The following is a 12,879-nucleotide window of genomic DNA, read 5'->3' on the forward strand; positions in this document are numbered from 1 at the left end:
GTATTACAAGGTTTGAAAAAAATCTACAACTCTTGTGAGTTTTTTAACTCAAAGGAGAAGGTGTAGCATGATGTGTGTGAGGCTTGGGCTTTGCAGTCAGAATGGAAATTGGATGCTACTGTTTACTGCTTGTGCGATTGTGGGAAATTATTTAACCTCGTTAGGCCCGAATTTCCTCAGCTAACATGAGGATAACAGTGCCTACCTCATAGGGATGCTGACCATAGAGCATGACAGCAGTCCATAATGTTATTTGCATTTTTATGATTTATATTTATTACTATGTGACTCTTTTTACCTTTCCTAAAAATTTGAGGATCTAAATATATTATAACATAATAATGTGTGCAGTTTTTCATTGATCACCGGGTCGTGATCAATGATCTTCAATGATCTTCACCAACTACCAGCTGTCCTTAAATGCAGCCCCTCACAAGATACACAAAGAGCCCTGGTCAGAGGATCCACCGTAGGAAGAGTGGGGTGGGCTACATATCTTGTCAGAAGGTGTCAGCCTGTGTGTGAGAAAGGAATGGCGCCAAAGGTGTGGAATCAATATGGAAAGTATCAGCAACTACAATGTTGTGAAACTAATAAAGGGGGTAGGATCCCAACATGTATGGATCACCATGACAAACTGCACTCCTTCCTGTCATTTAATTCCATGATACTTTAGTGAGGTGAGACTATTTTACTAAAGAAGGAACAGGCTCTTCCCAAGGGATCCCACAGGGGCAAGTGTGGGAATAGCATAAGCCTGACCTGGTATAGGCAACAATGCTCAAGAATAGGAGGAGAATAGCTGTGAAACTACAGTGGGATCATTAGTAAGGATCTGCTGAAATATGGAATACATACATCTTTTAAAGATTTAAACAATTTTTTTTATCTTAACATACAAAAACTGTGGTGTAACCTTCACCTCCACATAATTTATTTATACTTCAACATCTAGTCATCCTTAGGTTCCTCTGGTCTCTGACAGTCTCCCAGTCTTTCCTTATTTTTCAGGACCTTGACATTTTTAAGACATTAGGTATTTTGTAGAATGTTCCTCAATTTGTTTGTCTGGTGTTCTTCTCATAATGAGACTGAGCTTAAAGGGTTTTGGGGAAGAACACCGCAGAAGTGAAGTGTTCTTCCCATCACATCATCAGGGAGAATCTGATCTCAATGTGACTTATTACTTCTGTTGTTAACCTTGATCACTTGGTTAAGGCAGGGTCTGCCCAGTTCTCCACTGTAGTTACTAATTTTCCACTTCCATGCTCTGTTCACTCGAAGCAAGTCACTAAGTCCACGCATACCCAAGTGGAGAGGAATTACGCTCCATCTCCTGAATAAGGGTATAATCCAATACTAAGTCATTTATTTTGCTGCTTAAATTGTTCAAGCTTTGGCCATTGGGGGTTGTTTCAGGTTGGCTCTTTGTCCCTTTGATATGTCCACATCCTTTTGTGTTTTGAGTACTTCCTTACTTTCTGGCGCAGCAAGAAGATGGTCCAGGGTCATCTTGTACCTTCTCAAACCCAGCCACAGAATCTGCTATTTCTCAAAGATACCTAGTTCCTTTCACTGGTTTAGAAACCAAGATCTGGGTGCTGGGTGTGTTTGTTGCTACAGGAGTGTCACTGTTTTGAGGGCTTCTCAGCAGGAAGAGCTGGAAAATATATGTATGTATACTAGCCTGTGTATTTACTCACATCTGTAGTCATTTCTGTGTCTCTCTGTATGTATATCAAGGTAAGAATGGGTTCATACTGATGTCTTGGACTTTAATCCAGTATCATAGGGTTCATTCTAACCACCCCCCATCCTCACCCTGTGATTTTCTGTAGCTTCTCTGACAGCAAGAAACCTGGCTTGCTTAGTTCAACATCAAAACACATGTAAAGCAGTTTCCAAATTATTAACCCATACCATTGGGAAAAACAAGTTTACCTACTAGAATAGAGTTTATGTATTGTTCCTATTGTCGTTAACCTTACACTTCCAGTCAAAACACCATTTCCCAAAGTTACTTAGGTTAACTCCTTTCCCCCCCACCATTCTTGAAGACTTTTCAAGAGTTATGGTAGACGGGGATAGTTTTAAGGATACTTCCAGATACTCAGCTTCCATAAAGACTGTATTCTGTACCTCTTAGTCATCTCAAATCTTAGTATCCCCCAACGTGTAAACATTTCCAAACCACCAAAGGGAATTTGAAATTATGTATAGTTATTGAGAGACCAAATGAGTCTTGATTGGGTGACAAATGCTTTCAAAAGTCAGATGGTTTGCAGGGTTTTGCTTTTAAGAAAATTTCAAGAGATGCTAATGGATGATTAGGAACCATTTTTAGTGATAGATTATGTGATTCTTGACATACAACTCGGCAAGAATTAAGGGACACTTTTAACAAAACTTCCAATTCCTATTTTCTGATAAGAGGCTTCTCAGCACTTAGATTTTAAAAAGAGAAAACAAGAGAATCAATGTTGAACCTTGTCTGTTCTAGCAAAAAGTTAGCATTTCTCTGTAGATACTAACTGAATTAATCAGGAGGGAGGAAGAGGAAAGCCCATTCAGATCTTCAAATGAATTTCTGATACGATTTTACTTTTTATAATTAGTATTTATCAATGTGATTTTATTTTGATCAGTTATGTACTAGTGATTTTAATAATCTAATATAAAAGCCAGTGATCAGGAAATAGAAATTAATTTCCGTTTATATGATAGGGTTATCAATAAGACTGAAGCATGAAAAACATTACATACAGAGATGAGTTCAAGGAGAGAGTAATGATGTAAACTTTGATACTTAAGGAAGAGCTTACTTAAAAAAAATGGGTTGAAACTGCCATGGTATTTAGATTCCATTGGCTGTGTTTTACTTGTGTCTGTCAGCATTTATAATTGCTGGGAATTACATGCTTTTCAACTACTAAACGTAATGAAACGTGTTAGACAGCTTGATGTGTAATTTGGAATGAGGAATGGTGGGAACGGGAGCATGTTTGCAGGCCATTGGCTGCAGCCAGTTTTGTAAGAGGACCACATGGAAGGCCACCAGCTGTGGCCAGAAAAGTAGGACTCCGTTCCAAGTCTTCATCTCTTGACAGTATTTGAGACCTTGCACAAGAAATTTCCTGTCTCAGTTTAGCTCATTCGTAAGACGGAGTCTACTACCTCGCTGGGTTGTTGCATGGAGATAATATATGCAAAGCATCTGGTACACCGCAAACAAGAGCCGGAGCGCTGTGCTTGTTGAGGGTTAAGAAAGGAGTTCCGACCGGTAGGTCTCCAAGCTCCCCACCTCCGACTCCTCTTCCTGGTGGACAGTAGGGACACGTCCCCGCGCCCCACCCACGTTCCTTCGCGTAGCTCCGCCCCGGCCGCAGGGCAGCGCGGCCACCGCAGAAACCCAGATCCACCAAGGACGCTTTTCTCACCCCACGGAGCCCGCGAAGCAGGTATGCAGCTGGCGGGCCACCTTTGTCCTTATCCCGAGCTGTTCCCAGGGATCCGGGAGCGCCGAGGAAAGGGACCTCACTTCCGGGGAGACCCGGAGGGCGGAGGATGGGTCTCGGGTCCTGGACGCGTCGGTCTCCATGGCAACGCGCTGCGCGCCCAGCTCTCGCGCTCCTGTGCGCGCTCCGCCGCCTTCCGGAGTGTTCCTCAGGGAGAAGAATTTCCCCCCAAATCTGGGGCTTTCAGCACCTGGTGTCACCTGTGCGGGAGGGTCGCGGTCACTCAGTGTCCACACTGGTGCCCTCGAGTACCAGCCCCATCCTACTCAGTCGTCCCCACTTCCTACCCTAATACAAAAAATACTCAAAAACATAAACTGCTCATCAATTTAAAACAGAAAAAAATATTATGCCCAAACTGTAGTACAAAGGGAAATTGCAAAGAAACAATTTGTAGTAAAGTCTATATTTCCATCTGTACTGATGTATCCGGGTGCCCGCGCCGGGGCAGGGAGTCACCTGACCACGAAGTTCTTAGCTACCTGGAGCTGCATGGCCAGTGGGGGCGTGATTTTTCAAAAACGGTGACCAGTTCTTGATAAAGTTCCAAACAGAACAAAGTGCAGTCAAGCTTTGATTTACATGTAGTTGCATTCCTCGAAAGTTCACTGTTAATTAAAACTGCAAAAATTTATTTCGATGTAAAATAGAACTGGATTCTAGCCGCAAATAATAATAAACAGATTTTTCCACGGACATGAATGTGTGGGAGACTTTCTAAAGTTGTAGGGCTGCGTGATAATCCTTTATTGTGCAGGACTGTCCCTTGCATCATGGAATCTTAGTATCCGGTGCCTCAACCGCTTCTAAATGCCGCAGTGTCTCTCGATCTCTGGGGAGAACAGAAAAAAACTCCATCAATTTTCATAATGTCCCCTAGGGGGCGGTACCTCACCACTGAGCAAAACTGGACTGTAAAACTACACAAGCATTACGGACCTTCCTGCTTTATAGAGGGGGTGATGCCGGGGTATAATCTCTTAAATTCTCAGAACAACTTGCAAAAAAAGGTATTGTTATTTCCAAGTGAGGTTTTGCGCAGTTAAGTGAGTTCCCCAAAATCACAAAACTATAGTGTACCAAAACTATAGTGTTACAACCCAAGTCTGATCTCGGAGCCCACTGAGGGGCTCTCTCACTTTGGTTGTTGCCTGTGGCCACAAGGAGAGTTATTTGACTTGACTTGTCTTGGTGAGGCTGGAAGGAAAATTTTAGTAAAATGAGTTCTTTTACCTTTTAGGGATCAATTGTCTGATTTTGTTAACGTTTATGAAAAGTGTGCAATAAATTTTCATTGCTCTTATTTCAGGAACCTCCATGCATTGGAGACCATGGATAAATATGATGTGATTAAGGTCATTGGGGAAGGTGCCTTTGGGAAAGCATACTTGGCCAAAGGGAAGTCAGATAGCAAGCACTGTGTTATAAAAGAGATCAACTTTGCAAAGGTAAAGTGAAGCAGTTCACATTCCTGTTCATATCAGTGGTATATGCAGCCGGCTTTTAATCCGGTGTGAAAAGGGAACACATTTTGTTTTGTTTGGTTTTTACAAGTATAAACAGTTGACTGTTTACTCAACCTCATAAATCCATTGTCCAAACAACAACCAATTATCTTGTTTTTAAAAAAGAAAGGAAAAAAGAATAAAAAGGAAAGAAAAGAATTCGTATCATCCTGGCTTCTATTGCACTCCTTAGGGTGGCCTGTAAGGCCTGTGAAATACCACCCACCTCTACCACTCTTTTCTCTGTTTTGCCCTAGGGTGGTGCAGTTCCTGTGAAGGACTCCTCTTATTTAGGTCAGCTCCATGAGGGGGCCTTCCCCAAGTATCCTAGCTCAGGTAGCTCCCCAACCTCAAGCACTCCTTATCACCCCACATGGTTTATTCTCTCTCTCTCCCTCCCTCCCTCCCTCCCTCCCTCCCTCCCTCCCTCCCTCCCTCCCTCCCTCCCTCCCTCCCTTTCGTTGTCTAAGAGGTAGCCATTAGTCACATATAGCCACGGAGCACTTGAAATGTGGCTAATGTGACTGTGGAAATGAATGTTTACTGGTATATTCTGTTAGGATTTGTAATGATCTGCAATTACTTTCATAACTTAATTCTTCACTTGTTTATTGTCTATCTTCCTCAGCATGCAGAACAGTGCTCAAAAATATTTATTGAATGAATGGAGGAAAACCATCTATTATTGTTAGTGTAATGATTTTGTAGAATAATTAAATGTATTTCATTAAAAAGGAATCATTTTTGCTGAATTCCCCTTGGTCAGTGTTTATGTCACCCACTCTAGTGATGTGTTCATCTCAGAATATATTGGGACAATAATGTCCATTGTGTGTTAGAATTAGTTTTAAGGCAAGTTTTGTTGGTTGCCTTCTCGAGGATTTATAAATGAGTGTAGCAGAAAAAATTTCATGCAAAATGGATTGTTCAAGTTGTACAATGTGAATGTATTTTTGCCACTGAATTGTACATTTAAAATGGTTAAAATGTTATAAATTTTATGTTATATTTATTTTATCACATTTTTAAAAATTGCAAAATAAAAGGGACTAACCCACATTATATTAAAGCTCAAAGTATAGATAATTAGTTTCTAAAAGAATGCTTTATTTATCACTGTAGGTCCCTTTTCATGAATCCGGGGCACACTTCTACTAATGTCCTCTTATTCTAGTGACCTATCAGAGCTTCCTTCCACAACATTATTCTGCTCACTCTCTTGTTTACCTGACGCCTCTTCCTCAGGCCTCTGTCTCCTCACCCTCTCCATGTCCTTTGCTAGCGCTCATCTCTTTCTGTACATTGTGAAATCACCTCACTTCAATCTTTAAGCAAATCACTCTTAAAATTGTCTCTCCAGCCCTGATACCTTCCAACACCCTAACTGCCCGCTTGATATCTTCAAGTAATCTCTGTTAGTAATCTATTGTTGTGTAACATATTACCCCAAACTTAGTGGCTGAAACAATAAACATTTACGAGTGTTGTGTGCCTCAAGAATTCAGAGCAAGGATCATTGAGGGCCATCTTGGAAGGGACCTCAGTTGTACCTGAAACAAAGCAGAAATTTCTCATCTTTCCAAGCAGACGCACTTCACCTGTTGTGTGCTGCCCAGTGTTAATGATGTCAGTGTCTTTATGATATCCAGGCTCAAAACCTTAGGGTCTTCTTGGAATATTTTCTCTCTCCACATCCAATTTCTTGCTAAATACTGTTGACTCTTCCTTGATTTTGTTTCATTCCTTTTGTTGATGCCCTGAGTCACTTGGATCACTTCAGTAGTTTTTTCAAGGCTCCTACTTTTCATGTAGCCCAATTTTGATAATGCTCCAGCTATGCCCCCAAACCTTCACTGAGACCGAAGTCATAAAGGAAACCATGGCTCAGTGTGACTACATAAAGATATAAAACTTCTGTGTGACAAAAAAAGTACAAAAAAACAACAAAAAAACCCACAATAAATTGAAAGAACATTGACAAAGTGTCAAAAATATTTTTTGCTAGTATCAACTAAAGGGTGCTAGCTTTTTATAAATCAATAAAAACAAAAACCCAAACCCGTAATTGAAGAAGTCATACAAAAATTTCAAAATCATTAGTATACTAATTAAATAAATCAATAAATATCACTTTTTGCTTATATAATTGGGGAGGATTAAAAAGAATATGAACGTCGGGGAAAGCAGGCACTCTCTTTCTATACTGATGGAAGGTAAATTGGCACCACCCTGAATGGAATTTATCAAAATGTATCAAAACCTTGGAAGGATCCATGCCCTGTCTATTATTGACAAGGAGTAAGGTCCACAATATGTTGTAAAGATGAAAAAAATCAGGCCACAAAAAGCTATGTGTGTTTGTGTGTGTGTGTGAGTGTGTGTGTGTGTGTGTGTGTGTGTATATATATGATTAATGTTATACACACACGTAATATTAACAGTGATTATTGCTGGGTGGTGGGATTTCACCTCTGTCATTCTTCATTGTCAGAAATTTTAATATGGAGCATACATTATGTTTTTAAAATTATGAGTTGTATTATTTGTATAAGCAGAAAAAGCTATCTTAGTTTTGGGAAATAAAAGGAAAAGAGCACACATCTTAAGATCCAGTAGTTCTACTTCTGACAGCTTATTCCAGAGAAATACCCAGAGATGTACTCGTACAGACAGTTAGGAACACTTGAAAGTTCAAAAGTAGGGGATTGGTTAAGTAATCTATGAAAATCTAAGTGGCTCTTAGAAATCATGTTGTAGGTGAAGTACTGACATGGAAAATACCACAACTTTTGCTAATTGAGAAAATAGTATGTGTAGAGTGATTGAATCTTTGTAAAAGTATGTACATTATATATATATAGGTATGTGTATATCCACAGATACATTCATATACATACAAGAAAAAAAGACGTACTTGTTATTATCTAGGTGGAATGTGGGATTATTAGTAATTTTTGCCTTGTACTTTTTATATTGTTTTGCTCTTCAGATTAGTTTTGACACCCTCTCTGATTTATTCCCAAATACTATTTCCATCCTCCCCTTCATGTACCCTTCTGTTTTTTCACATACAAATCCTTTGCGCTCTAGCTTCTGAGCTCTTCCATGGGGCTGTTACTTCCAAGAAGTCTTTGCCTGCCCATCTTCAACCATCAAAATCCCACCTGTTCAAGGCTGAGCTCCAGATACCTTCCAGAGCCTTCCCACTCTAAATACTAATCTCACTTTCTCTGTAAACTCCATAGCTTTTACACATATTGGTGCTGCTGTTAATGGTACTGCTTGCTTTCTACTTTGATGTACTCTAGCTGTTTGTTTTGTGCCTTCTCCCCCTTCTTAAATTGTGTGTTCCATGCAGGCAGAATCCATGTCTCATTTGTCCTGATGCTTCACACAGCACCTAATAATGCTTTGCATCAGCAGGTGTTCAATAAATTCTTACTGGATAAATGATTCAATGAATAGATACTTTCAGGACCTCTAGCTCTATTGTTAAGCTGGTGCACACTTAGAAAGTACAATATAAAACCATTTTAATTCTAAGTAAAGAAAAAGCTATTTGGGAGGTGAATCTGTTACTGAACCCAAGGGGTTTGCTGCTTGGGGTGTTCTAGTCACTAATGAGACATGGTTGTCTTTAGGTGGTTTTGTTTACTGGAAGCAAGTAAAGGAAAGGAGATTTCACATCAAAAGCTCTGTCTCCTGAAGAGGAGGCTTAGTTGTTGCTTTTTTGGTTAATTTTTTTTTTTTATTGATTACCAAATAGTGACTTCTTCTTGGCAGTTGGCTAAAGTATAGTTTTGGTCAAGCTCATCAGGTTATAGCTGCATCTGCAAAATACTGTGCTACATTTTAACATTTGACAAAAATTGTATTTAGTAAAAACTGCCCAGACCTTGAGACCTTTGTCTTATCTAACAAATCCTTTGTAAAACTATATATTAATGCATTTCATAGTATCTCTCCCATTCTTTAGTGGAGATAATAAAAAACTGACTGTATTTTTCTAGTACAGCACGGATTATTTTTTCATCTTTTTTACTCACGAACCACCTTTGCCTGCATGCCAGAAGTAAGTAGAATGTTATATTAGGCCTCGGTATTCTCACTTTTCTATATTTCTTTATGTTATCAAGTTTGTCTAGCAACACCTGTGTAACAGTATCAACATTTATTCTTTCTTCCTTTCTACTCTAATGTAGTTTTTCATTACTTTTTATCTTGAGAAATTTACATTTCTTCTAATCTCTTCAACACCTCTCAGCAAACTGTAGACCCCAGAACTTAAATTGCTTATTTTTTTACAGGTACCAAAAAGCTAATAGAAAATATCATCATGCTACCATTACAAGCATACCCTTGTATTTCTTGCCTCAAAAAAGTGTTATATGTTTTCTTGAGATTATAAAAATAAAAATTTTCATTAGAAATTTTGAAAAGAACCAAAGAGGAAAATAAGACCATTTAGAGGAAAATAAAAATCATTTATAACCTCTCTCTTAATACCTATTAACATGGTGAATTTCCTCCAGGCTATTTTTAATGCATAAATGTACTTTGTAAGTTACTAGAATGGTTAGTGTCATGGTGGATATACTCTGTGGTTTTTTTTTAGTTTTTTTTTTAAGATTTTACTGGGGAAAGGGAACAGGACTTTATTGGGGAACAGTGTGTACTTCCAGGGCTTTTTTCAAGTCAAGTTGTCCTTTCAATCTTAGTTGTGGAGGGCACAGCTCAGCTCTAGGTCCAGTTGCCGTTGTTAGTAGCAGGGGGCGCAGCCCACCATCCCTTGTGGGAGTCGAACTGGCAGCCTTGTCGTTGAGAGGACGCGATCCAACCAAGAGAGCCATCCAGGAGCTCAGCAGCAGCTCAGCTCAAGGTGCTGTGTTCAATCTTAGTTGCAGGGGATTCTGCTCACTATCCCTTGTGGGAGTGGAGGAATCGAACCGGCAACCTTGTGGTTGAGAGGCCACAAGCCCATGTAGGAATCGAACTGGCAGCCTTCGGCGTTAGGAGCACGGAACTCCAACTGCCTGAGCCACCGGGCTGGCCCGGATATACTCTTTCATAGCAGCTTTTTACACTTTGCAGTATATTGTGAATATTTTCTCTTGTCATTCAAAGTTTTCATATAATGAAATATTCTCATATGGTAATATTAAATGTTCACAATAACAATAATGATAATTTTACCACTTACTAGGTGCCTATTATATGTCATGCCATCCTACGTGTTTTACATATATCAACTTCTTTTATCCTTCTAATAGTCCTAAAAGGTAGCCCTCATTACTCTAATTGTATAAGTGACAGTGCTGAGCTCAAATAGGGTAAGTAATTTACTCAAGGAGGTACAGAAACCAGCATGTCTTTACTCTTCCTCGCTCTTTCTACTGTAACACATTGCCTCCCTTTTTTTAATGTGCTTTTTTTAATGGCTGCGTAGTGTAACATCAGGTTAAAAATACCATAATGTATGTAACTCTTTTTCTACTTCAGATAATTATGTTTGATTTTTTTGCTATGATTAAATAACACTATATATGTAAAGTATGATTCATTTTTGTTAAATAATATGCATAATATATATTATATAAGTATATATGTATGTATATATTTACCTATAAATGCATTAAATAAAAAGGGTTTAACAATTAGTAGCAATTATCCCTAAAAATAGGACTGCATGGACTGGGTGGGGAAGAAAAGGGAAAGTTTCCGTTTTACCTTATTCACTTCTATCTGGCTTAAAATATTTTTTAAAATCACAGAATGTATTTTTAGAGTCCTTAAAAAACTGGTAAGACACTTTAGTTATGACTTTTATATGAGAATCCTTGGGCACATTGCTGATTGGTTTCTTTGGATAAATTTCCAGAAGAATTAATAAGCCAAAAATAGGAGCATTTTAAAGTTTCTTATTAATACCGTAAGATTGCCTTCCCAGAAAGACTTTACAGTTTACATACTTACACCTGAAGTATATGAGTGTCCATTTTGCTGCTTTCTGGCTTACAATGGGTATTAACATTCTTTTTGTCTTTTCCAATTTCACACATGAAATGTTACATCAAATGTTGTTTTAGTTTTTATTCTTTAATTACTGAGTGAGGTTGAATTTTTTTTCCTGTTTATCAGCCATTTTCATTTCTTTTATTTTTTGCGAGTTTTCTATTCATGTACTTTGCCATATTTCTATTGGTGTTTGCCAGAATTAATTTTTAATTCTTATTAATTGCCAGAATTCTTTATATATTACAAATACAAAATCTTTGTCAAATATATTGCCAGTATTTTTTTTTTACCTAACTTATGTTTACTTTTAATTTTGTTTATAATGTTTATATGAAAAATAGTAGTTAAAATTTTTTTAAGGAGCAAAATCTGTCAGTTGGGTAGGAGTAATTCAGTAATTTTTGTTTTGAAACTTGTGTATTGTCTATACAATTTAAATTGGGGAAGAAGATATTGAAGCTTAGAAGGGTTAAATAACTTATTGGATGCATAGCTAGGAAGCCACGTAGCTGGAATTGAGAACGTTAATTTTTTTTAAAAAGTTGTATTTCTAAGTGAGGATCAGGAATTTGGGGACTCAAACATTATGTGTGGGCCAGTGGTAAAGAAGAACATTACAGAAGGAGCCATGAAAAGGAACAGGTGACCCATGGAGGCCAAAAAGGTGGGGCAACTGGGCTGGAAATCAGGGTGGAAATGTAAGTTGGCAAAGTGCCAAGAAGGAGGGAGGAAATGTAGAAATGAAGTGTGGCCACTGCCATTGACACCAACACGTTTGAAAAAAGTACTGGCCATAGATGATAAATAGAATAATAAGTAAATACAGCAAATATACGAGGTCAGACAATTAAGTTCACGAACTCATCCTAGGAAAATGTGCTACATACCTCACTGCTGAATATCACTATGGTCACCTTCAAAGCACTCCCCTTGGGAAGCTATGCATCAATGCCAGCACCTAGTCCACCCTTCAAAGCAATTTTGGAACTCTTTTTCTGGAATGGCCGTCACAACTGAACTCATATTACCCTTGATGTCCTGAATGTCATCCAAATGTCTTCCTTTTAATATTTCCTTTCTCTTCAGTAAAGAAAGAAGTCATTGGGGGCCAGATCAGGTGAGTAGGGAGGGTGTTCCAATACAGTTATTTGTTTACTGGCTAAAAACTCCCTCACAGACAGTGCCCTGTGAGCTGGTGCATTGTGATGCAAGAGCCATGAATTGTTGGTGAAAAGTTCAGGTCGTCTAACTTTTTCACGCAGCCTTTTCAGCACTTCCAAATAGTAAACTTGGTTAGCTGTTTGTCCAATTGGTACGAATTCATAATGAATAATCCCTCTGATATCAAAAAAAGTTAGCAGCATCGTTGCAGCAAGTTCACGAACTTAATTGTCAGACCTCGTACATGAAGTCATAAGAGAATTTTTATTTGAAAATGAAAAATGCTGTAATCTTAATACAGAATTTTACTGGTCTGATTTATGTGATATGTGACACATTTTCATATTTTAGATTTTATTTCTTCTAGGCAGTGATTCCTGCTGGGCCATTGCATTTTTATAAAGAATTCCTTTGCTACAGAAAGATAAATATAAAATAACTTTCCTTTAGATGCCTGAATAATTAACACAGTATCATCAGCCCAACTGAACTTAATTGTTTTTTTCAATTACAGTTGATATTCAATATTATATTAGTTTCAGGTGTATAGCATAGTGGTTAGACATTTCTATAACTTACAAAGTGATCCTTGGCTCAGTCTTGCTCCCACCTGACACCATATATAGTTATTACAATATTATTGACTATATTCCCTATGCTGTACTTTACATCCCTGCGACTAT

At 38.4% G+C, this 12,879-nt stretch overlaps 1 protein-coding gene across 3 annotated transcripts in view; it reads left to right on the forward strand.

Annotated features, from left to right (window-relative positions):
• Nucleotides 1-133: 133 nt before the first annotated feature.
• Nucleotides 134-12,879, forward strand: part of NEK5 (NIMA related kinase 5) — a 78,195-nt gene continuing 65,449 nt past the window's right edge. For 2 of the 3 annotated variants that reach the window (XM_074329904.1, XM_074329905.1), the window contains exons 1-2: nt 134-3,458; nt 4,825-4,963. In XM_074329904.1, coding sequence (XP_074186005.1) covers nt 4,847-4,963 — 117 coding nt within the window. In that variant the 5' untranslated portion in view covers nt 134-3,458; nt 4,825-4,846. Of the gene's footprint in view, nt 3,459-4,824; nt 4,964-12,879 lie in introns of those variants that run through there. The other variant, XM_074329906.1, reaches the window with a different exon arrangement.

Source organism: Rhinolophus sinicus, linkage group LG04 (assembly GCF_036562045.2).
Source record: "Rhinolophus sinicus isolate RSC01 linkage group LG04, ASM3656204v1, whole genome shotgun sequence".
NCBI lineage: Eukaryota > Metazoa > Chordata > Mammalia > Chiroptera > Rhinolophidae > Rhinolophus > Rhinolophus sinicus.